General features: G+C 47.8%; 1 protein-coding gene across 2 annotated transcripts in view; it reads right to left on the reverse strand.

The window, feature by feature from the left end:
* The window catches only part of LOC138570083 (tumor necrosis factor ligand superfamily member 10-like), an 88,482-nt gene extending 63,077 nt beyond the window's left edge, over nucleotides 1-25,405 (reverse strand). Inside the window, exon 1 of one of the 2 annotated variants that reach the window (XM_069648668.1) lies at nucleotides 25,026-25,405. In XM_069648668.1, coding sequence (XP_069504769.1) covers nucleotides 25,026-25,274 — 249 coding nt within the window. In that variant the 5' untranslated portion in view covers nucleotides 25,275-25,405. The remainder of the gene's footprint in view (nucleotides 1-25,025) is intronic. The other variant, XM_069648667.1, reaches the window with a different exon arrangement.
* Nucleotides 25,406-25,884: the final 479 nt, after the last annotated feature.

Below are 25,884 nucleotides of genomic sequence, written 5' to 3' on the forward strand. Positions count from 1 at the left end.
TCGGCGCATCGCCAGAAGTCAGGAGCGGCCAGAGTGGAGCAGCAGAAAGAACATAGAACCCAGGGAACAAGCATTCCGGGTCTACACCCCAGACTGAGGAGCCTCATACCCGTCAGTCTCAGACTCAACACCACCCTAACACAAGACTCCCCTTCCCGCCCCGTAAAATAGACCCACCGCCCGGAGTCCAACCAGCCCAGTAGTCCTCATTGGCTACAACCCTCTACATCCCGCACCACTGTACCAGCCCTCACCAGACCCTCCTACTAGTTTTCATATTTTCCACCGTCTGTTAACTATTCCCTGCAACCCTAAAAGCTGTGCCGGCAAGAAATCCTCTCTCATAAGGACCGAGTCTCTCTGTAGCCATGTACTATGTACTTGTGACCCCTACTGCTGGACAGAGCTCCATTGCTTCCTGAAACTAGGCTCATGCCCATCAAATGCCCAGAATAAGAGAATACAGGAATAAACCAAAAGCCCTTAGGGTATTTCCTAGAAGGGGTACATGGAGGGCTCTGTGGCAAGATGGTGGACAGGGACAAACACAACGGACAAAATTGCCTATTCATCCAGAAATGCAATTTGTTTTTTTAAACTGAAAACCCACCAGAAAAACAGGGCCTTAAATAGTCTAGTGCAGATGGACAAAAGTGGGAAGTACGAGTCTAGGAGGGCAGTGGGGGACCCCTTTAAAAGAAGGTAAAGGACTAGGGCTGCAGGACCTTTTCTTAATTATTAACTGGACAGATACCTGGAAAAAGACTACACCGGTCCCTATTTAGAAATAGGGTCTTTCTACGGATTCCAAGAATCACAGGTTGACTGTCCTCTTGGACGTGCCATCAACATTCCTGTCTAAGTTGCTATTAAAGGACATAAAGGCCATTCTCTACATCAATTTTCTACCACTGAGACGTTGAGGGAGTATCAATATTTGGATTTGATCTTTAAACATAAGTTAAAATGGGATGAACACAAGGGGTGATTTTGTTTGTAATCCCTCGCACTATATGAGAGCCCTGACCAGTGGCATCTTACCTCTAATAAAAGGTCACCAAACCTGCATAGCTCCCACTGCATTTATTTGGATCATAGCTGTGAGCTTTAGGAAACGTGAAATGGTTAAAGAAGTTGGAAGCGTTCATCGGGTCTTCCGGTTGAGTACATATGGACTGAACTTACCCTAGTTTCAATGGCCTCCTCGGCGAGACAGCTAGCATTGCATTATAACGGGACGATCTACGCTTACATGAGAGAAGGCCGGAAGGTACTGGTTTGATTAAAGTCATGACTGTCATAATTGGATGACGTTACTTAATATTAAAATAGAGAATTTGCTAACTGGAAATAGTATAAACAGAGAAACAATATTGCAAGAGTGGGAGCATACAAATAATTATGAGTACATAAAAGGTAAAGGAAATTCCACTGAGTAGTTAACAGTGTTCCCAGACCCCATGTTCAAGCTACCCTATAGAGAGCTGGTCCCTCCCAAAAGTCCAAGGATGCTTATGGGCCTCAGGGTAAACTTACTGGAAATGTTTCAAATCCTTGGAGGATTGCTGCAAATATCAGGAGACGATCGACATTGATGCATATTCTGAAATCTACCTGTTGTATGTACAGAATTTAAAGAGGTAAGAATATTAATTTTGGGATAAAAAGTTGATGATGAGAAGATTCTGAACTCTGAATCGTATCGGCTAAGGATTCTGCTGGGTAGAAGATCAAAGCTCGATTTTGTTGGACATGTATTTATAGATTTTAGGATTCTGCTTGCAGGTTTGAGATTGTGATGATTTTTCAAAATTATAATTATTTTAGATCTGTGGTAGTTTGCCTGTCTATAATGTGATATTACTCTGCCTTTGTACAGTGTTGAATCTCCACTGTAGTTTCAAGGCGTCAAACGGTTTTCCGAGGAGTATTGCACCCCGACCCGGGGTCAGCTGTACTTCGTCTGCTGGGAGGAATAGCACGAGCAAGACCAAGCTAAGAGGGAGGGAACGAACGAACGAACGAACGAACGAACGAACGAACGAACGAACGAACGAATGAACTAACGAACTAACGGAGTTTGCAAATTCAGCGAGGTAGTTGGGCCAGGCTCGATGATTGCATTAGTCACACTTCAGATTCCAAGGCAGCTTTGGAATATTAGAGGATACAGGTTAAGTGGTTTGTGCTGCGTGGGGGACTGAAGAGCGTGCTCTGGCTATCCTGGTAGATAATTAGGTTTAAAATACCTGCCATGTCTATTTATGGTACCACAAATGAATTCCCGAATATTGATTCTGGGGCGGCCAAGAAGGTGGCCTACTCCAAGAGCTGGACATGTGAGAGGTGAAGACACAACACAAAAGTAAATATCTTACCTCTGGCCCTACATGTAAAGCAATCGATGTTTGCATTCTGTAGAGTACTGCATGTCATTGTATGTCCACCTCAAAGGACTGAGGAGAGGGTGAGAGAAGCTTTCAGGCTGAAAAGCAGTAAAGCGAACAGCAGTATGCCCACAGAGCGGCACTGAAGGACCCGAAGGCGCCGAATGACCATGAATGGCCAGTTCTATAGTAGGGATAAGTGAGTGACCCCAAAGACACTTCTAGGTTAGGGTGGCTTTACGAATTACATTAGTTTCATATATTCTTGCTTGTAAGGTTTATGTGATTAAATATATATTTGTAGTTTGCGGGAGTTTCAGAAAAATGTTGATTACTGTATAAAAGGTCTAAGATAAACCATAATACATATGCTAAAAGCCCTTCAGTGTAGATGGTCATTTGCAGTGTATTCCAGTTCTAGGTTTTTAGTCCGCCCATTGGCGGCGCCTCCAAAAAGAACTGCCTTTTTAGACCACCTTGGTACTGCCTCCAATGGGCAGGATGTTGCTACCATTGGGGGTTTCATCCCCTAACTCTATGCCCAGCACCTCCACACCCGCTGTATCCTGACCCCAGTGTGCACTCAACCCAACCAGGCCCCAAACCCTCTTACCTAAGGCCAATCCTCACATCCCCGCACCCACAAGGCCTCTCCCTCTTCCCCGACAAACTCAAGTCCACTCCACTCACCACCCCAGAAATCCACTTACCTGCTCCCTCTCTTCCTTATTACGGCCTTGTCTCGCTTTATGGCCGTCCTTGGAGGGGGCATTTCCTGAGTGGTCTCCTTTAGACGCGGCCAAGACCACACACTGTATATGCCTTATCGGAGTTCTGGGCCTGCAAAGGGCCCACCTCCTTAGAGGTTGCTGCATGGGATTTTTATACGATGGAGCTGCAGAAGGTTCGAGTGCAGCGGAAAAGGATTTTATCAGATGAGCAGATTGAGCTCTAGGCGTGTAGTGCTGTTCTTTTTTGGCTGAGAATGTTCTGGGGCCTTCACATGCACATATTTGGGTTTGCTATATAGGGTTCGGAAACTGATGTATGTGTTGATGGGAAGAGGTTTAGTGAACTTGGGATCATTTTTGAGTCAAAGGTGACAAAACCTAAACATTAACACTGAGTGAGGTTGACTGAACCTGGATGAATGGTGGCGCTTGGATGAAAGGAGTTTCAGTGTTCGAAATTGGGGGCATCTAGAGCCATCTAGCTCCTGCTTGCAACCTAGAGGAGCCTGGTTAGCTTCACACCAACAGATACCAGGAGCTACGTTTGGCTCTCCAATCCAAGTGATGCCAAACAAACACACCTTTGTAAATTTAACCCTGCATTTGGGACAATCTATAAGTAAATATGAGGACACAGCTATACAACATATAAAGCACGAGGGGTCATAAATAGTGGACTTTGCAGAACGCTATGTACTGGCTCCTCGTTCCCCAGTGGTAGCTCCTGATCACTGGTTAATGATGGATACCCAGGAGCTGCTTTGAGCTCCTGATTATCCAATTGATCCCCGAGTTTAGTTGTGCATTTGGAATTGTGGAGCTTTAAGATCAGTTCTACTACAACTGAATTTCAGAAAGTTCTCTGCCAACAGTTTCAATGGCAGGCAGGCCTGCGTGCATGTACCACAGCTTTGGATTTCTGATGGTCAAAACATATTTATTTTTATTTTTGGATTTGTGAAGCGCACTACAACCCAGGGGCATCGAGGCGCTGTTGCGAGCAAGTGTCTGTGTTACAGGTACGCGGGCCTTGCTCAGGGTTACAGAGAGCAAAAGCCTAGCATAGGGAGGTGAGGCAAGTGTATAGTGTTAAGATGGATTTCTGAACTCTGTCCTGGAAGGGCAGAGGTTCAGAAGGCCAGCCTAGTTTCTTGGAACAGGGTAACCTCTGGACAAGCCAGAACAATCAGGGTAGCGATGGCGGCGGTCAAGACTAGGTCTCAAGAGGGGTGAGGGTGACTTAAAGCCCGCAATGAGCACACAAAGCAAGGACACTTACAAATTACTCCAGACAGGTCTTATATTAAAAATATAGACACATTTATTACAAGGCCTTTGTAAGATCGACCATAGTAAAGAATCACAGCAAAACTCCAATAAACCAACACATCACAAGCAATACAATATATATACAAGACCAAGGGGTCTAAGGAATTAGAAGCACGAAATATGCAGACCACCTAGATGGGGAGGAAAACAGACAGTGCAAGTAATCGTTAGACCCAGTTCGACATCAGAGGCCATCTAACTAGAAGGAAGTCCGAGCCCTACGAAGAGTGGAGCCTTGTGCTCAAAAGTACCTGCACACGCGGGTGCCAACGGGAAAAAGGGAGTCTCTTCAGGGAAATCAGGCAGTTCAGAGAGGTGAACAAAACGATGATGAACAGATCCCCGCTACTCAAGCGTGGCCTCCACTTGTGGGCAGAAGCAGGGTGCGAGTGCGGAAAAGGGTTGCTGTTTACGACAGCGATGGAAAGCCACAGGCTCCTGCGGGAGGGCGACCGGTTAGGGTATTGACTTCTCACCGGTCTCGGATGCAGGCAGACCCAGGCTTCTCCGGTTCCGTTTTGGTACTGGCAGGTTCAGATGCGATCAGCAGGATGTCTCGACGCTGTGTAGATTCCGCGACAGCAGGAGTCAGGGTTGAGGGTGTCCCTAATGCAGCGAACACGCACCGATTGTTACCACAGCAGGGCAACTCGGCAACCGCGTGTATTCCGGTCCCAAAGCACACGTCTCACTTCAGACCTGGGAACGCCAAGTGTACGAATCGTGTGAGAGTGCCGAGGACTCGGAATTTAGCAGCGGCCAGACGGCGGTGACAGAGCAAGATTCCTGTGTAGGCTGGTCAGTCCACTGGATGGCCCAGGGACGCTTCCGAAGGCTTACGTACAGGATTTGGTGAAGATGCCGAGAATAGTTGTTCCCACTATTCTAAAGGGTCGAAGCGCCTTTGCAGACCTTCTCGTTCGATCAGAGGCTGAGTGGTCTCGCAGGACGACAGCAGTGCAGGGTGCCAAACCTTCAGCGGGTCACCAGCATTCCTCGACTCAGCTTCTTAGTTGCAGGATACTTGGCTCCTTACCCTTTGTTCGTGAGAACTCAGGAGATCGACATGGTAGTGGGGTTTTCAGCCTCCTCTTATCCAAAGTTCCCTTCGCGCCAAAATGGAGAGGGCCCAATTGGAGATCCTCTCACAAACACTCACACCATACGTGGACCTATCACGGACCACAGTGGTCCCAGGCATTGAGGACACTCTAGACTCTCTGGCTCCCAGGATGTGTATTGGGAACAGATATCCCAGCCCACATCCTGGAGGCACACGCAAGGCATGCAGCAGCCCGCGAAAGCGTTGTGTTTCGCGGGAAAGTGCATGACCAAATAAGGACTGCCCTGGGTCGGCTCGACCTGGGGGAAGGTGAAGGGGCAAGACGGTCAGCGGACAGGACAAAGAACCTCGTGGCATGGCCAATTTGGAGGCCAGGCCACCCATTTGGGCCAAACGCGGTTAACATGGCAAAAAGGGGTTCAAAACACAAAGAAACGATAGCTGCCACCAGTCCCGTCCGTGACACACTTGCACATTTCATGATAAGTCTAGCGAGAGTTTCTAGGGCCTTTGGAATGACTAGAGACCCAAGAGCGCGGTAATGTAAGTTACGGTGCACTCTTGTTTCATGTTGCTCAAAAGCTGCAACATGAGGAAAGGACTAAGGGAAACAAAGTCTCCCGGTACTGACTGTTTTAAGGGCATGTCAGTTTCCCCGAGCCCAGAAGAGTACGGCGGAAGGCTGAGCTTCTCTGGCAAAGTCTAGATCAGGGTGTAAAACAACAGCAAAACGTTTGGGGGTTGCCACATGGAAGGAAAATTACCTACAATTATGAAATCTTTCCTAACACATAGGTGGTTGTGCAGTTACATGCAGTACAGTATGAATGCTTCTTTTGTGCAATGTTGGGGAGTAAGTATATACAACAGTGAGAAAAAAGGGTCCAGACTCAATCGTGCTGTGGATAACAATGTATGGTATATCAATAATCAATAATCAATTGAACAGCAAACAGTTGACATAGCCTATTGGATGTCACGATTGAAGAAAAATCCTACTAAATTAAACAGCAAACTATTGACAAAGTTTACTGGATTGAAAAGACAATTGACTGTTTTTTCAATCCAGTGGGCTTTGTCAATAAGTAGAATAGCCCTCTTTTCCCCTTTCTTGCCCAGCACAATCACTGCAAGCTCAGTGGGAAGCCTGCAGAGTCACAACAAGGAAACAGATTGCAGAAAAACAAAGTGCGCACTTCAGACACACGGGAGAGCCCGTGTGTCAGACACACGGGAGAACCCGTTCTCTCGCGCACGCCTCAAGTGCATGCACGCCTCAAGTGCACACAAGCAGCCTGCGTGCTCTGGGCTATATTTACCCCGACCTTTATGCTATTTAAAGGAGGGCGCTGCCTAAACACAGTGGCATAGTGCCCGCTGCGAGGCAGGGCACAACAATGGCTCGTGAATTCATCACCGAGTTCTCCCCTCCTCCCCTAAATAGTATCTGTTAGCACCTTTTCCACTGAGCATATCTGGAGCACAACAGCATCCAGGATTGCGCCACGTGGAGTGAATCAGAAGACGAAATGGGCCTAGAAGAGATCTTCTTGGCACTGGGAAAACGACGTGCAAATAAATGTATTGCGCTTTAGAGCCATGCTTTCAGTTCATGTACACATGCAATGCAAAGACATCCATATGAGACCGCAATAACATGCGATGCAGTCATACAATGCATTCAAAACAACTAGTGCACTAATCTGTGACTCACAGAGCAAGTCCCAAATGTAAACATGTTAACCCACTTGGCCAACAATTCTTCTAAACGCAGTGCTTTTCAGCTTCAAAAATAGTTGAATCTTTTTTTGGAAAGTGACCAGATTAATCTTATTTATTTATTTATTGGTCATTTGTATAGCGCCTATACAAAAGGAGCAGTGTTTCAAAGCGCTTCAAGGCAGGAGAGGGAAGGGTAAAATGCAGTCAGACAACATTCTTACTAGGCCTTGAGTCATACCAAAGTGTTATAAAGGTACAGACACGGAACTGAACAGACAGCGATACACAACAGATGGAATATAGAACAGAACTACTGTACTAGGCCTGACAACATTTCAGATAGTGCAAGTGCTGTGACATAGAGGGAGGAGAGGGGGTGGGGGATATGATATGATAAGTTATTTAGAGGGAAAGAGGACGAGACGAGAGTGCAAGCGCTGTGACCTAAAAATAGGAGAGAGCGCGAGGGGAGGAGAGGACAGGACAGAGACTTAGATGGGGTAGTAGAGGTGAATGAGGAGAGAGGAGGGGGGTAGTAGAGATGAATGGGGGAGAGAGGAGGGGTTAGGGTATTTATTGAGCATAAACCTGGCTTTGAGAAGCAACGGAGCGCGTTAGAATCATAGGGGGAAGAACGCAGTGAAGGAAGCAAAGGACCATGAAGCGGGTGCCAAAAACAGGGGAGGGAGGGGGGCAATTAGGCAGCAACGGATCTACAAGCAACCAGGGGAGAGACAGTGGGGAGCAGATCACTCAGTCTGAGGTAGGGTGGGGAGTGGAGGGTGTGTGGACCTGGCTGCTGGAGAGGAGCGCTGACATGATTTAATCACTGTCCTATGGATGTATGCATTGATTCTAATGTCCAAAGGAAATCATTGAAGTCTGGGGCATGAAAGGGTTAAACCGCAGCACCCCCATGAAATTGGCCAACGGCCTATACATGGGTGCCTTCATTTTGAACTCGCCTTTTCTCAGACCGGGATTTACTTTGATTTTGATCAAATTTACGTCATGACAATAACCTAGTCTATAGAATAAAGCGGCAGCACCTTTTATTCTTCAAATGTCCCTGGGATTCCAGATCTAGTCCTTCCTTTGTTTTGAATGAATCTGTAATTATGGTACTCGTGCTGCTGGTCTGCTTGAGACACATGGCCATGCACGAATCTAGCTCGGAGATGCTGTCTGCGCCTAAAAGAGAGAGTGCCAGGGGCTCCTTGGAAGTGCAATCAAATGTTATAAAAACAGCCCATGTGTCAATATGTTGCCTTCGGTTCCGTCTAGCGGCTGCTGTTTTGGAAACAATGAAACAGTGATTTTGCCGGTTTTAAAACACTGGGTCCGATTAGGTTATTACATTTCATTTCACACATCCAAGTGAAAGACAGTACATGGAAAAGAACAGTGGCGGGTGTGGGGGGAGGGGGATGGGGGGCTGCCTAGAAGGCCAGAGGAACGGGGTGCAGACCCTTTTTCGGAATTGGCTGCTCTTAGGCTCGGAGCAGATGGCACAACGCTGGTGTTTAATGTGAACATCTGCACAATGGGGACATATTGTGGATAAAACTAGCTGTTTAAAAGCGTACAACTCACAAAGGGCAGCATGTGAGCCGGCCAGGAAGAGTAAAGCTGGAGACTACAGTTGGTTACGAGAGGATATCATTGGAATGTAGCCACATCAGTTCAAGGGGTTATTCACTGACACCGCTTTCTATGAAAAGGATGAATTGGTGATTTATCAATACATATAATAAGAAGTGCTGAGTGGCGTCACACACCGTACAAGGCGCTTGGTAACGGGAGTTACTAACTAGTACATTTAAAACCCACATTTGTAGTACTCCCGTTTATATCCTCAGAGGGAGGAAGGCATGAGTGTGGCGAGCATCACACTTTCGTGGGCACCATCCTATCAGAATTTGGCCATCAGACTTGCAAGCAGAGTGGCGGAGACCAGGCTCAGTTTGCCTATTAAGAAAGAACGCGCGAGGGGAGTATTTGGCCCGTTTAAAAGAGTGTCCGTTTATTCGGAGCAAAGACACATCCAAAGAAAAATCCATTGCATGGACGGTTTTTTTTTTTTTTTAAAGGGGGCGCGGGCGCTCCGCCGCATGCCTGTCATTCACCACTTTCTCCGTGGACACGGAAGGACACCTGCTGATTTCCCTGAAATCAGTGCTGCACTTGCGCTGTGGGCGGGTTCAAAGTGCCTCGCGTTTTCGGTAAATAATAGTGTGCTGGAGGACGAAGCAGCTTAAGAGGGAAAGTACGAGCTGCCGCCTGCCCCTGCCCCGAGGTAATAGAAGCGGGAGGGGAGAGCAGGTGCGCGTGTATTGCCTGAGGTCACAGCATTATCTACCTGCCCCTGGGCCATGCATCCGATGTAACTCTTACTATGCTAAGGCAATGCAGCCCCCACTACCTGCCTCTAAAAAATGCATGCACGAGGGCACAGATTCCCCAGGGTTTGAAATTCAGATTGGAGAAGCAGGAGCTAAAAGCAGCTCCTGGGTATCCATCATTAACCAGTGACCGGGAGCTACCACTGGAGAAGCAGGAGCTAAAAGCAGCTCCTGGGTATCCATCATTAACCAGTGACCAGGAGCTACCATTGGGGAACGAGGAGCCAGTTCATAGCGTTCCACAAATTTAACTTCCATATAAGATAGAAACATCATGTTGTCCATTATTTATGACTCCGTTTACTTTAAATGTCGTATAGATGTGTCCTAAAGTTTATTCATAGATTGTCCCAAATGCAGAGAGTTAGATTCACATAGGTGTGTTTGTTTGGCATCAGGTGGCCTGCAGAGACAAAAGTAGCTCCTAGTAGCTGTTGGCATCATGCTAACCAGGCTCGTCTAGGTTACAAGCTGGAGCTAAATAGCTCCTAGCTCCCCTCAATTTCCAACCCTGTTCCCCACTAGAGAGCCCAAGTAATAGCATGACGCAAGGGCCTCCATGCAGAGCCCCAGGGAGCAGCGCAAATCCCAGAACTCAAGAAAGTCAGTATCATTAAGGTATGGGAGTTTCTGATCCTGAGGAAAGCAATGGTGAATATCCTGGACGAACGATGGTCCTTCACTTCCCCCACATGGTCGCAACCATCACGGCTGGATGTCTCAAACTCACCCGCAGCTAAACGCCAATCAAACCAAAGTGGCACTGATTGGACCCAAACATCTATTGACAGATACGTCTAGATGCCCCAATTCTCTTGGTCTTATGGACTCAAGCTTCACCCCTTCCTCCAAACTTAAAACCTGTAATACATATGGCAAGTAAACCTTGACAGCTAAAACCAGGTGGGAGCCAACGTTCAATCTATTTTTTATTCTTTGCGCCTGTTACACCTGCCCTCCCTTTCATACCATCACATGATCACGCCATGGTAGTGGGAGCCTCAGTCAACTCTCGTAACTAGTCTGGACTATGGAAACAGTCTGTTGGCAGGGTACCCGCAGAAATCGCTGCTAACTCTTCACTTCACATGTCTTTACACTGGCTCCCGGTGAAGGAGAGAATCCATTTTAAAATTCTCTGTCTTGTTTTTAGACATTTGCATGGCCTGGCTCCATCATACCTGGCTGGTACCAGCCAAACTGATCACTTGGATCCTCTGACAAGCTACTTCTTGTGGTTCCACCTCCTCGTTGTGTGTTCAGAGGAGACAAAGTTTTGCGCTCTACAGTCCCAGACTCAGGGACTCTCTTCCATGGAACTACGAAATTTGACAGAGCTAACTCGATTTCCTAAACCATTGAAAACCTATCTGTTTAACTGAGTCTCTGTTTACAGGCCCCAGTCCCCCTTTTCTATGTGTACATTTCTATTGTATATGCATGGGACAGCCATGTAGTAGAATTGCTTTTGGTACCGTCTGAGCCCTGATGCAGTTTGTTCTGATAGGTTTCAGCGCTATACAAATATTTCAAATCAAAGCAAAGCAGAGCAGCTTTCAAGCTAACGTTTCGCTTTTTTCCACCAAGATTCCACAGAGGTGCTATTAAGTCACATGGACAGTCTAAAAAACTGCCATGCAGGGTCTTCAAATCGCTAATGGGACAAGGAGGACAGACGAGTAGAGAGATAGAAGAGGGCAGGACAGGACATGAAAAGGGAGCGTGCCTACGAGTAATCTCGGGAGGTAGAGGGCAGGACAGGACATGAAAAGGGAGCGTGCCTACAAGTAATCTCAGGAGGTAGAGGGCAGGAGAAGGTAGAGGGCAGGATAGGACATGAAAAGAGAGCCTGCCTACGAGTAATCTCGGGAGGTAGAGGGCAGGACAGGACATGAAAAGGGAGCCTGCCTACGAGTAATCTCGGGAGGTAGAGGGCAGGACAGGACATGAAAAGGGAGCCTGCCTACGAGTAATCTTGGGAGGTAGAGGGCAGGACAGGAGGTAGAGGGCAGGATAGGACATGAAAAGAAACCCGGCCTAGAGTAATCTCTGGAGGTAGAGGGCAGGACAGGACATGAAAAGGGAGCCTGCCTAAACGTAATCTCGGGATTTAGAGGGCAGGACAGGACATGAAAAGGGAGCCTGCCTAAGCGTAATCTCGGGATTTAGAGGGCAGGACAGGACATGAAAAGGGAGCCTGCATACGAGTAATCTCGGGGGGTAGAGGGCAGGAAAGGACATGAAAAGGGAGCGTGACTACGAGTAATCTCGGGAGGTAGAGGACAGGACATGAAAAGGGAGCATGCCTACGAGTAATCTCGGGAGGTAGAGGGCAGAACAGGACATGAAAAGGGAGCCTGCCTACACGTAATCTCGGGATTTAGAGGGCAGGACAGGGCATGAAAAGGGAGCCTGCCTACGAGTAATCTCGGGAGGTAGAGGACAGGACTTGAAAAAGGAGCGTGCCTACGAGTAATGTCGGGAGGTAGAGGACTGGACATGAAAAGGGAGCATGCCTACGAGTAATCTCGGGAGGTAGAGGGCAGGACAGGACATGAAAAGGGAGCCTGCCTACGAGTAATCTCGGGAGGTAGAGGGCAGGACACGACATGAAAAGGGAGCGTGCCTGCGAGTAATCTCGGGAGGTAGAGGACAGGACATGAAAAAGGAGCGTGCCTACGAGTCATCTCGGGAGGTAGAGGACTGGACATGAAAAGGGAGCATGCCTACGAGTAATCTCGGGAGGTAGAGGGCAGGACAGGACATGAAAAGGGTGCCTGCCTATGAGTAATCTCGGGATTTAGAGGGCAGGACAGGACATGAAAAGAGAGCCTGCCTACGAGTAATCTCGGGAGGTAGAGGGCAGGACAGGACATGAAAAGGGAGCGTGCCTACGAGTAATCTTGGGAGGTAGAGGGCAGGACAGGAGGTAGAGGGCAGGATAGGACATGAAAAGAGAGCCTTCCTACGAGTAATCTCGGGAGGTAGAGGATAGGACATGAAAAGGGAGCATGCCTACGAGTAATCTCGGGAGGTAGAGGGCAGGACAGGACATGAAAAGGGAGCCTGCCTACGAGTAATCTCGGGATTTAGAGGGCAGGACAGGACATGAAAAGGGAGCCTGCCTAGGAGTAATCTCGGGAGGTAGAGGGCAGGACAGAACATGAAATAGGACAGGACATGAAAAGGCAGCATGCCTATGAGTAATCTCGGGAGGTAGAGGGCAGGACAGGACATGAAATAGGACAGGACATGAAAAGGCAGCATGTCTACGGGTACTCTCGGGAGGTAGAGGGCAGGACAGGACATGAAATAGGACAGGACATGAAAAGGGAGCCTGCCTACAAGTAATCTCGGGAGGTAGAGGGCAGGACAGGACATGAAATAGGACAGGACATGAAAAGGCAGCATGCCTACGGGTACTCTCGGGAGGTAATGGGCAGGACAGGACATGAAAAGGGAGCCTGCCTACGAGTAATCTCAGGAGGTAGAGGGCAGGACATGGAAAGGGAGCCTGCCTACGAGTAATCTCGTGAGGTAGAGGGCAGGAGAAATAGCTTGCCATCAAAAGCTCAGCTACTCACATCACATGCCATGTTTTGCCATCTACAGCGAGGCACTCACGCCATTTCAGGGTATTGCCCTCATTTGCTCAGTTACTAAATTTGCCTGGTATAGCCAATAAATGGCCAGGTGCCATTGGCAGGGACTCCAATCGTATTCTAAAGTACATCATCACCGCAGATTACCAACAAGCTCATGTTACACTAACCATCAGTGCTGGTGATTGGGCCGGCTCACGCTGGATCCGAGACCCAGCCCCAGTTGTGGAGCCAGATCTCGGGAACTGACCAGAGTTAGGCTGGGGGGAAAAAAAAGCACCCGCAATCAAACTGTAACTTCCTCTGCTGACCCCGGGAAGGGGGTCACAAGCGGAAGTTACAGACCTCAGCCATAAACGGTCCTCAGCCACGACCCGGTTTATTTATTTATGCAATGTTTGTCGGATACATTGACGGATTATTCATGTAATGTTTGTCGGATACATGTACCCGACAAACATTTAATAAATAAATAAATATACAGGCATCCGACAAACATTGGATGAATAAATAAATACCCCTATTAAAACTATCACACACGATGCAGCCTCCCAACTGCTTTCAGAGGGGAGCTGCAGGAGCTGTGCCGGGTGTGGTTCATGTGAAAGAAAACGTTGCTTATGCCGAACACAAATCACCCTGTTTGAATAGTTCCCAAGGGGGAGTTTAAAAAACAAATGGGATGCAAGTTGTGCATTTTAAAGAATATATACTCAGCAACACTGGTCAAAACTATTATCTGCATAGTGAAGTAACGCCTCAACAGTGCCATGGAAGTGGTTTAAAGTGGAATTGATATATAGTTTGGAAAATAAGCAGCATGAAAGAAATAGCGCCATTTGAAACTATTATTTCGGACATTTCCTTTGATCGAGGTCAACTGCCTGCTCTGCCCACCTAAACCCTGCCTGCTCTGGAACAGCCCCCCAAACTCCGACCCCACCCGGCCCTTGCGGGATCCCCCACCACATGTTTTTCCATTTCCACCACTGCTAACCATCAACGGGTACTGAAATCGAATGTTGAGGGACTCACACCATTGACAAGGGTTTCATCCCATGATCAGATGCTCTCACCAATGCCCCTGAATTCCACCATTGATAGGGATGGCCATCATTACCAATTGCCAGACATTGTCATCAGATCCTCATGCCATTGCTAGGGCTTACCATCAATTTGCCAAGTTCTCCCAGAATGACCACCAGATGCCTAGATGCGCACCCCATAGCTAGTATCTCCATGATGGCTGTGCAAGAAAGTAGAGGGCCACAACGTGGCTACCTCTCCTGTGCAAGCAGTCTCCTGTCCTAGGCAGAGGCAGCCTACATTGGAGGGAGTGCAGCAGGGTTGTACTCTTATCCCACACATGACAATTATGAGAAACCAGGCGCAGGACTTGAGTCTTACTCCCTCCTCACTACTCACCCTCATGCAACTTGGAAGCAGGGTCAGAGAAGCCAGGCAGACGGAGTGAGGAGAAGAAGGTTGGAGCACAGAATACTTATGCTCTTGGTGACCCACTTGGATCTGTGTGATTTATTTGCGGCAACATTTCCTACAATGGAAATGTCTGCATTTAAAAGTTCTGTTTTGTTTTTTCGGGTCAGCTGCGGGGGTTTCCCCCACAACCCTCAATCACTATTCTGTAAAGTATGGTGAGCGGGGTGTTGCAAGGGACACCCGCCGCAGCCCTTTTTACAGACCCCACCAAAACACACATACCACCAAAGGTTCGAAGTTTTAGTATTTAGAACTTTTGGTGGTATGCTTTTTAGGTCTTTTGGTGGGGTCGGTAATTTTAACTCAGTAATTTTGTCCTATACCGCCCCACTCACTATGCCAGCTTTGCCTTTTACAGCATGACTGCGGAAGCAGTTAGTGCAGGTAGTGTGATGAAATGACTACTGCGCGGCAGGAGTACAGAGTTGAACGATGGTTAAATGACCATGTTTGCCCCACAATGTAACTAAACCAGCAGTGATCGCAATCATAAAGGTGAAACAGACCCAGACTGACAGGTGTACCTCATTCACCTTTGCATGGTAACGTGTGCAAGATATTCTCATCAGGAGGGATGTGAGGTGATGACAGTAGCAACATAAAAGAATGCCCAATGGAGTTTCTATAAAAAAAAGACTTAACTAAACAATACAATACAATGCAATAACTCATTAGAGACACTACAAACCCCTCCCCTGTAAAGAAAACACAGAACATGTATAGTTTGGGAGAAAGCTACTTTGGGCAAATAAGCTAGGGCATTCAGGCACAATGTCAGTGTTGAAAACTGTGTCTTGGAAGAAAAATATGAGAAGGGGCTTAAAAGTTACCATGTCCCAAAACGTGTCCAGGAGGGCCTTATTTCTTTGTTTTAGGTGATGGACAGTGCTAAGTCTAGATTATTTTGGCAATGGGCAGGTGTCGACTTGAGGAGTGGTAGTGCCTCAGACTCTGTGGCATTGGGTGCGGAGAAGCAGAGACAGGCCTTTGGCTGCAAGTGGGCTCGACTGGCTCAACATGGCATTAGGGAACTGCAACAGTGTTCGGCTGAAGCTTGAAGAAGCTGGAGACCAGATGGCACTGTTGAGTTGGGGTTGCTAAAAGGATCGGCGGGTCTCTGATTTGGAGACAATAGAGCTCTGGAACTGAAAGAGCTCGAGAGATGTGGATGAGTGGGGCATTGAGGTTGAAGAAGGCTCAGGAGGTTCCCCCACAGCAGCACCCATATGTGTCCTTTTCTTGTGTCCTGAAAAGCAGCCACAATCAGGGGTAAGTAACTGCTCCAGTGTCCAGGATTGCAAACTCTTTTACCACATCATGGACAAATACTCATGACTTACTTGCCCTCTTATAATTTCCCCTCCATGTCTGGCTTTCGACAATACTCTACTTTATAACGATAACTTGAAAAGTACACATGCCATAGTGTCACTCAAGTATGTAAATCCTTATAGAACTATGTTAAGCAAAAAGTGTACAATTATGGCATTATTCCACCCATCTTGAATGGGAGACTACAAATACCAGAATGCAATTCAGCAAAAGGCAAAAAATGGTCACTAAGTGTGATACTTTCAAAGACTGACAGTAGCACGGTTAAATAAAAAAAATGAGGATGCTGTGTGTTTTCTTAGTGTTTTATGAGATATTTAAAACTAACAAAATACATGGCATCCGGGACTGTCTCCCAACCATGCATTTTCCCGGGGCGGCCCTGCTTAGCTTCAAAGCAAGGAAGGTATGACCCCAGATCGAGTCAAGTCACATATTCAACAACGCCCCCTAGTAACCATCGCTGATGTTCACCTCCTGTTCAGAGCCACATCAGCAAGGCACTGTGGTTGTACAAATAAGCTCTGCCCTGTAAGGCAAAGGCAATTTTCTGGAGCAAAATGCTTACATTTGAGCTAATTTGCATACCCACAATGCCTTGCTTATAACAAGCTTTTTCTTAAAAGGAAATAAGTATCACAAAGGCACTCATCCTTCAATGAACTACATAAGAAGCTAGGCCCCAGCTCTGAGGGCCCAGTTACAGCATTCCTGTAGCTCTTCCTGATTTCTCCTTCAGCAGCACCACAACCTCCCATAACTCTCCAAGCCTCCCCCGCTGCTGCAATGCCCAATACATTACTTTTTACGTGGCTCCTCCCTTGAATGCCCAGGCCCTTACTCACACCTCACCCCTTTGAGGGTTGCCTCCTACTTGTTTTTTTTGCTTCTCCCAAACTCATAGTAACAATCCCAACTCTCACAACTTCCTGAGACCTTGCTGCAGGCTCTCTGACAGTTTTTACACACTGATATTCTAGGCCAACAAAGCAACACGCTCACTCATCTCAAGCCAACGCTCCTCCAAGTAGGGTGACGAGATATGAAAAAGAAAAAAAATGGGACAGGCTGTAGACATAGATGTAGGACTACAGTAAAACACAAACAGGACTCAGATAAAACTGTAGTCCTACGTCTATGTTGCTGGCCTGTTGTGGGGTGGAGGGGGGTGTTCCAGGCACAATCCTTTCATTGGAGGAGAGCGACCAGGGAGGGGAAGGGTAGAAAATAGCGGCGTAAAAAGCCTTCAAGCATAGGAAGAGTCACGCCGGGCCCCCGATTTCAGGATTTCTGAATCAGATCCTGATAGAAACCGGGACCTCAGACACCCGCCTATCCAATCCCGGGACGGGGTTCATTAAATAAAAGAAAACTCTCGAGACCCCAGGATGGAGGGCGATTTCCCCGGACTGTTCTGGGAAAACTGGGACGTCTGGTCACCCTACCTCCAAGAAACCTTACTGTGCCCACAGCATGCATCGCTCAAGCCCACCATGGCAATAAAGAGTGGGATACTGGTGTGAGCTGCTAGTGTGAGCTTCTATACGCCATGGGTGTAAAGAGTGGGATGCTAGTGCAAGCTTCTATATGCCATGGCTCTGAAGAGTGTGATGCTGGTGCGAGCTGCTTTACACCATGGATGTAAAGAATGTGATGCTAGCATGAGCTTCTTTACACCATGGCACTGAAGTGCGTAATGCCGGTGCAAGCTTCTTTACACCGTGGCTGTAAAGAGTGGGATGCTAGTGTGAGCTTCTTTACACCATTGCTCTGAAGAGTAGGATGCTGCTGTGGGCTCTTTTACACTGTGGCTGTTGAGTGGGATGCTAGTGTGAGCTTCTTTACACCGTGGCTGTAAAGAGTGGGATGCTAGTGTGAGCTTCTTTACCCCATGGTTCTGAAGAGTAGGATGCTGCTGTGGGGTCTTTCACACTGTGGCTGTAAAGAATGGGATGCTAGTGTGAGCTTCTTTACACCATGGCTGTAAAGAGTGGGAGGCTAGTGTGAGCTTCTTTACATCATGGCTCTGAAGAGTGGATTACTGGTGAAAGCTTCTTTACACCATGGCTGTAAAGAGTGGGGTGCTAGTGTGAGCTTCTTTACCCCATGGTTCTGAAGAGTAGGATGCTGCTGTGGGGTCTTTCACACTGTGGCTGTAAAGAATGGGATGCTAGTGTGAGCTTCTTTACACCATGGCTGTAAAGAGTGGGAGGCTAGTGTGAGCTTCTTTACATCATGGCTCTGAAGAGTGGATTACTGGTGAAAGCTTCTTTACACCATGGCTGTAAAGAGTGGGGTGCTAGTGTGAGCTTCTTTACCCCATGGTTCTGAAGAGTAGGATGCTGCTGTGGGCTCTTTCACACTGTGGCTGTAAAGAATGGGATGCTAGTGTGAGCTTCTTTACATCATGGCTCTGAAGAGTGGATTACTGGTGAAAGCTTCTTTACACCATGGCTGTAAAGAGTGGGAGGCTAGTGTGAGCTTCTTTACATCATGGCTCTGAAGAGTGGGATGCTGGTGCAAGCTTCTTTGCACCATGGCTGTAAAGAGAGAGATGCTGCTGTGAGCTTCTTTACACCATGGCTCTGAAGAGTGGATTAGTGGTGCAAGCTTCTTTACACCATGGCTGTAAAGAGTGGGATGCTGCTGTGAGCTCTTTTACACCGTGGCTCTAATCAGCAGGATGCTAGTGTGAGCTTCTTTACACCATTGCTCTTTAGAGTAGGATGCTGCTGTGAGCTCTTTTACACCCTGGCTGTAAAGAGTGGGGTGCTAGTGTGAGCTTCTTTGCACCATTGCTCTGAAGAGTGGGAATCTAGTATCTTCTTTACACCACTGCTCCTTAGAGTAGAATGCTGCTGTGAGCTCTTTTGTGCCCTGGCTGTAAAGAGTAGGATGCTGCTGTGAGCTTCTCTACACCATTGCTCCTTAGAGTAGAATGCTGCTGTGAGCTCTTTTGTGCCCTGGCTGTAAAGAGTAGGATGCTGCTGTGAGCTTCTCTACACCACTGCTCTTTAGAGTAGAATGCTGCTGTGAGCTCTTTTGTTCCCTGGCTGTAAAGAGTAGGATGCTGCTGTGAGCTTCTCTACACCACTGCTCCTTAGAGTAGAATGCTGCTGTGAGCTCTTTTGTTCCCTGGCTGTAAAGAGTAGGATGCTGCTGTGAGCTTCTCTACACCATTGCTCTTTAGAGCAGGATGCTGCTGTGAGCTCTTTTACACCCTGGCTCTAATCAGCAGGATGCTTGCGTTAGTGTCTATCCATACTGCAACTTCACTATGCCCCAAATCTAAAGCCATTGGCAGATTTTGCAACTGGCCTATTACATGCGTTTGCCAGAAAGGGGTGCGTTGACCAACTCAACTGCTGTGCTTCTTTACACCGTGGCTATAAAGAGTGGGATGCTAGTGTGAGCTTCTTTACACCATTGCTCTGAAGAGTAGGATGCTGCTGTGGGCTCTTTTACACTGTGGCTGTAGAGTGGGATGCTAGTGTGAGCTTCTTTACACCATGGCTGTAAAGAGTGGGATGCTAGTGTGAGCTTCTTTACACCATTGCTCTGAAGAGTAGGGTGCTGCTGTTCGGTCTTTTACACCATGTCTCTGAAGAGTGTGATGCTGGTGCAAGCTTATTTACACTGTGGCAGTAAAGAGTGTAATGCTAGCGTGAGCTTCTTTAAACAATGGCTCTGAAGAGAGTGATGCTGGTGCAAGCTTCTTTACACCGTGGCAGTAAAGAGTGGGATGCTAGTGTGAGCTTCTTTACCCCATGGTTCTGAAGAGTAGGATGCTACTGTGGGCTCTTTCACACTGTGGCTGTAAAGAATGGGATGCTGCTGTGAGCTTCTTTACACCATGGCTCTGAAGAGTGGATTAGTGGTGCAAGCTTCTTTACACCATGGCTGTAAAGAGTGGGATGCTGCTGTGAGCTCTTTTACACCGTGGCTCTAATCAGCAGGATGCTAGTGTGAGCTTCTTTGCACCATTGCTCTGAAGAGTGGGAATCTAGTAGCTTCTTTACACCACTGCTCCTTAGAGTAGAATGCTGCTGTGAGCTCTTTTGTGCCCTGGCTGTAAAGAGTAGGATGCTGCTGTGAGCTTCTCGACACCACTGCTCTTTAGAGTAGAATGCTGCTGTGAGCTCTTTTGTTCCCTGGCTGTAAAGAGTAGGATGCTGCTGTGAGCTTCTCTACACAACTGCTCTTTAGAGTAGAATGCTGCTGTGAGCTCTTTTGTTCCCTGGCTGTAAAGAGTAGGATGCTGCTGTGAGCTTCTCTACACAACTGCTCTTTAGAGTAGAATGCTGCTGTGAGCTCTTTTGTTCCCTGGCTGTAAAGAGTAGGATGCTGCTGTGAGCTTCTCTACACCATTGCTCTTTAGAGTAGAATGCTGCTGTGAGCTCTTTTACACCCTGGCTCTAATCAGCAGGATGCTTGCGTTAGTGTCTATCCATACTGCACCTTCACTATGCCCCAAATCTAAAGCCATTGGCAGATTTTGCAACTGGCCTATTACATGCGTTTGCCAGAAAGGGGTGCGTTGACCAACTCAGCTGCTGTGCGTATTTGTGGTACGTCCCAAATCTGCTTTCTCGTAACCTTAAATTCCGAGCCTAGCGCGGTTCGCCTACACTAGACTGCAATTCGCACCAACAACGGCACAGCTGCTCAAATGCATGCATGTTCAAACGTGTGCACCTTTAAATCCTTCCACCATCAACGGGCAGCGACGTCTTCGGAAGTCATTCTGCGTGACATTCCCCATGCCTTACATTCGCTGTATACATTTCCCTTTTAACCTCAGCAGAGGTATGGGATAACTGGGAGACCTCACTGTGTGATCCTGGGCAATTATCGTCCCTGCTCAGCCGTCACTTTATCAGTCAGCAATCTTGAGTGTTCACGAATTGGACATGTACAAAACCAGACTCTTCGCTGTTGTCAGTGTTTGCCAACTAGGCATGCGAAGTTTCACAATCTCATCTTCCCTGTGAAAAGGCACACTGCCAACCCTGGGAGGAGTAAGGTTTGTGCCAAAAGAAAGGGGCGGTGCGGTGCAGGGAAACCACAGGCAACCCTCTGTTCAGCACATCGTTTTAAAATGGATTTTGTATTTGAATGAAATGAAAGGGGGGTGCGGGGCTGCGGGCACGTCTTTTTCTTTCAGCGCCCATAAAGGTTCGTTTCAGAGGACTTCATGTGTATGCTTCGCTTCCGGGACAGATCCCTCATTGCGGGAGGAGGGGTAGGGGGCCTAGCTTGTGAGGGTGTCCACGGGAAGTTAGGGCATTTTCCATACGGCATGGCGGAAACCCTTTGTATATTAGGGGATGGTGCAGAATGTACTTTGAACAGAAGTAGTCTCTATTGGCAAACGACATACCTCACAGGAGCCATTCGTTTACATTACAAGAGTAGGGCAGTTTTTAATCAATTAACATGCTCGGCCTTATGTACAGGAAAAGTTACTGTAGCTTTAATGTACTAAGCCAGAAACAAGTCGGGTTTACTCGTAGTAACTTCTCTGGGAAGCGACTAGCCCCCTCAAGATGCTATGAGTAACTATGAGTTACCCCTAAAGAGGTCTGTTTAATTAAGTTACTAGACATAACTTTCTCGTCACTTCTTCGTGACTCAGTAGACGTCTCCAGGAGAACCTCGGTTACTCGTAGTAACTTCTCTGCGAAGCGACTAGCCCCCTCAAGAAGCTATGAGTAACTATGAGTTACCCCTAAAGAGGTCTGTTTAATTAAGTTACTACACATTACTTTCTCGTCACTTCTTCGTGACTCAGTAGACGGCTCCAGGAGAACCTCGGTTACTCGTAGTAACTTCTTTGTGGACGTTCCCCTTTGTTCGCTAGTTATTAAAGATTATAAAACATGCCTCGTGCCTCCTTTTTCCCAGGTGAAAAGAACCACGTGCACAAAGAAGCAGCAGCACGCTCTCCTGAGGGAAACTCGGGAGAAACCGTCTTGAATAGCGTGGGATATGCGAGGGGGGCTAATTTGTTGACTGTGGGATCAGTTGACAAGGATTGTAATCCCGGCTTCCCCACTTGATCAAATTGTGTGATCCTGTGCTTGTCACATATCTATAAGAGCCTTCTTCATTCCTTAAGTGGCACGGTTGAAACTGTTTAGGAGAACCACTATATCCTTCATTGTTAAGCACTGTCCTGAAAGATAGCTTGTTGCATATTTTGATTTTCATGAGATTGTGAAGTTCTTCTGACATGTTGTGTAGCAATGAAGCCAGTTCCATGCAAAACCAGGCGGAGACAGCACAGTGTTCTGATATTAACTTGCACATGGTGGTCAATTCCCTGGGAGCAGGGGTTTCGGGGAAAACACTCCCATTTGCACTTGAAGGCACTATGAGAGTCTCTATGTTGAAATAAAGCATTACAAGTTGGCTATAATAATAGTTTATGTATGTTCATACTCGCAGCACATTATATGCCATGAGTGGGTTCAGAGCGCCTACCAAGATGACAGACAACTCAGGGCAGCATAAGGGAGGAACGTTTCTCAAACTTTAGGGCATTTTTTGTGTGCGTTTGAACCAGAGTCAGCCAGAGCAGGGATTCCAGAGTTTGGCACCGAGGTAGGAGGGCGCTCGTCCTCCTTTAGTCTTCTGCCCAATGCCCGATCTTAGGTGCACAGTGAAGCCTGGCAGAGAGGATGGGTTTGCTCCCGCTGCATGCAAAGCTTTGTGGACAGCCTAGGGCTGAAGTTCTCTAGTGACCGGCAGCCAGGGGAGGCCGGGGCAGGCCAGCAAGATGTCCTCTCTGCAGTCAAGGCTCAGAAGCAAGGCTACCAGATGACTCCAATGAAGTGACCCAAGGCTGCCGCTCATAGAACGCAACTGATGGGGCATGAAAGGCCGTAATGGAGAGCGAGATAGAGTTCGCTGTATGACTTCACTCCTTCAGTCTGTAACGTTGGTAACTCAGTTGCCATTATCTTACGACCTTAGGGCACCCATTACTGACCCAAGAAGAATGAAAGGTTGTGTCAACCCACCATATTCAAACAGGTGTCCTGCAGGATGCACACACATCTCTGCAGTGCGTGCACGAACCCACCGAGTCACCTCACCAGAAAAAGCAGGGCTGCATCTTGCTATCTGAGCTCGCGTACCTGTCGGTTTCAGTAGGGGTTGGAGCGCTGCTTTCTTAGAAAATCAATCCACTTCGTTGCTAGTTCACAAACCTTCCCCACATGTTCTACTGAGAATGCTGATGTGGCCCCTGGAGACTTTAAATCTCACGGGTAAACTCGCCTCTCTTGGGTGCTGGCCACGGTCTCCCTGTGCTCGAGAATGCCATGTTCTTCCATCATTAATCCACCGCAGTGATTTCCCACTTCCCGGCTCCGGCAGTCCGGAATGTATATATTATTTTTAAAAAAGAATGCTTGCACGAACTACTTTAAAAACAGTTTTACTTTAAGAGATATTTTTTTCTGTAGCGCCGACTGAAAACAGAATCGGCTACGAGGCGCTTGGGTGCCTTTAGTGATTGTGAAAGAGGCTCGACACACCGCTGGAAACCTGGGGCCAACCGCAGCAGCGAGACCCGTGGGTCTCTGGGTGGCAAATGGGTTTGGTGGCGACCTGCTGGCCAAAGTGTAGGGTCTTGATGCCCGGGACTGCGATCACTTTCCCTGAACCAATAGGAAGTGTCCTCATGGAGTCCATCATTAAACTGCTGGAGGGGACAACCTGCCCCTTTCTCAGCTCTTGCACTGCAAAACTACTAAACTTCTTTAAACATTTTGGGCCTGATTTACAAAGCATTTTCCAATGGGATTGCGCCACTGAAAAACGTTTTTTTTTTCTAAATCAGTCCCTTTGCATTGTCTCACTAAGATTTTTTGCAATTTGAAAAAATATGGACCGCCTGAGTGATCGCCTTTACCACAGGATTATAGCCCAACCCAAAGTGGGTTCTCATACAAAGACATACGTTGGGGAGGGCAATTATCCGAGATTATAATGAGAACTGGGGTGGGCTATACGCCTATTAGTGCCCTGTGCGTGACCAGCACACACATTGATTAGAACCTTTGTGGATGACGAATGCGGGAAATAAGTGATTTTGTGAGCAACAGTAACTGACTGTGTGGGAGTGAGCTGAGGAGTTACTGTCTACATTTCAAACCATTAACTCAAGTTGGTAATCTCAATTGCAGAGTCGTTTAAAGCGATGTTATTGAAAGCACCATACACGCACAGACACGACTGTCAACATTTACATAGTGTCCAAGTGAATGCTGTACTCCTTGCACGGCTGCGAAAGGGCTAGGATTTGCAAGTGGCACAGCAGAGCCCGTGGTGAGTTTTTTATTAAATGGTATATATTGCCTGTGTCTAGGCGCTACTCTTGCTGGCGGATAAAGAACTCAGGAGCAAGGATATTAAACGTCATCTCTTCAATTTCCCCACAAGCTGTGAATCAGGGATCAATCAACACTCAGGGCCGCCGGGTCCACAGCTGGAAAAGTAGACGCCACCGGGTCACGCGCACTCCCTGATATTAGTTATTAACTGATGCAAGAACATTATTAGTGTCACTAATATTTTTATTTTATTTTAAATTATGAATATTATCTAGGCGCAGAATGATAAACATAGGTGTGACATTGGCAGGGCTAGAACCTGCAACCGTGAGCAAATGTCAAGGCTGGCGCAGCTGAGCCATAAACACACGTGGTTGTTTTGCCCAGGAGGCATGCCCCTGATTGGGGCATGTTGCTGAGTGCAGCTTCCCGCGAGCTTTTAGCTAGCAGCTGGTAAACTTACTTTTCCAGCTGGACGACTCCTCTGTGAGCCCAGGGCTACCCCTAGCTTAGACTCTGGTAGTTGAGTCCTTTTAGTATACTGCGGGCGACCTGCCCAGCGCCCCAATGACGCCCCCCTGACCCTCGGCGGGTCACTTCCCCGCGACGCCAGCTCACCTTGGAAATGGACATGGTGAAGTAGACGAAGAGACCGGTGGTGGAGGCGATCTGCAGGGCCAGGATGCCCATCACGGCCATGGCCGGCCAGACGGGGCTGCACTTCCTCGGCGCCTTCCTCGCCGCCGCCGCCGCCTCCTTCCCGAGCTCTTCTTCCCCCGTGCCACCCCCGCGGGGTCCCATCATGCAGGCTGCAGAGTCGCTGCTGCTAGTGCGGTAGTACTGGTTGGTCTGCTGGTGGTGTGCCATCGCCTCCCCCCCTGGATCACACACACACACAGAAACGTGCACACACTGTCACTCAACAAGACCCCTGCCCCTGCAGTCCCTCTCTGACACTCACGCGCAAGAGGCAACTCGGAAAAGCCACACAGCTTGAGGTGGCCCCTCCAAGGGAGGAGAGAGGGAGTTGGGGGAGGGGTTCAATCAAAGTTGCCACAGTAGTGCAGCCTAGCACGCCACAAGCCCTGCCTCCAGATTATCAAGCCCTGTGGGAGGAGAGAGAGGTGTAGAGTTCACACCGCCCCAAGCAGTCGCTCTGGACACGGCTCCCACAGGTCTCGGCTGGATACAGCACACCATTCTGTGCGCAAGTTCACATTTTTGATCAAATTCACAATTTAAAAAATACAACCAAACATTCTGCGTACAGATCGCATCATTGAATTGCGATGATGTGTCTTCTGCATCTCAGACAACTAACTTTGTATGAGGGGATAGGATGCGTCTAAGATCACACCGTTCAGCAGCGTTTACCAGCTATCTCATCTTATCACACACTTAGCAACTTTGCTATGCGTTTAAAGTTGTCACTTCCTAGTGCTGCTTTATTGAAGTCTCACGTCGCTGAGCTACCTGT

Source organism: Ambystoma mexicanum, chromosome 2q, assembly GCF_040938575.1.
Source record: "Ambystoma mexicanum isolate Mex_15411 chromosome 2q, UKY_AmexF1_1, whole genome shotgun sequence".
NCBI lineage: Eukaryota > Metazoa > Chordata > Amphibia > Caudata > Ambystomatidae > Ambystoma > Ambystoma mexicanum.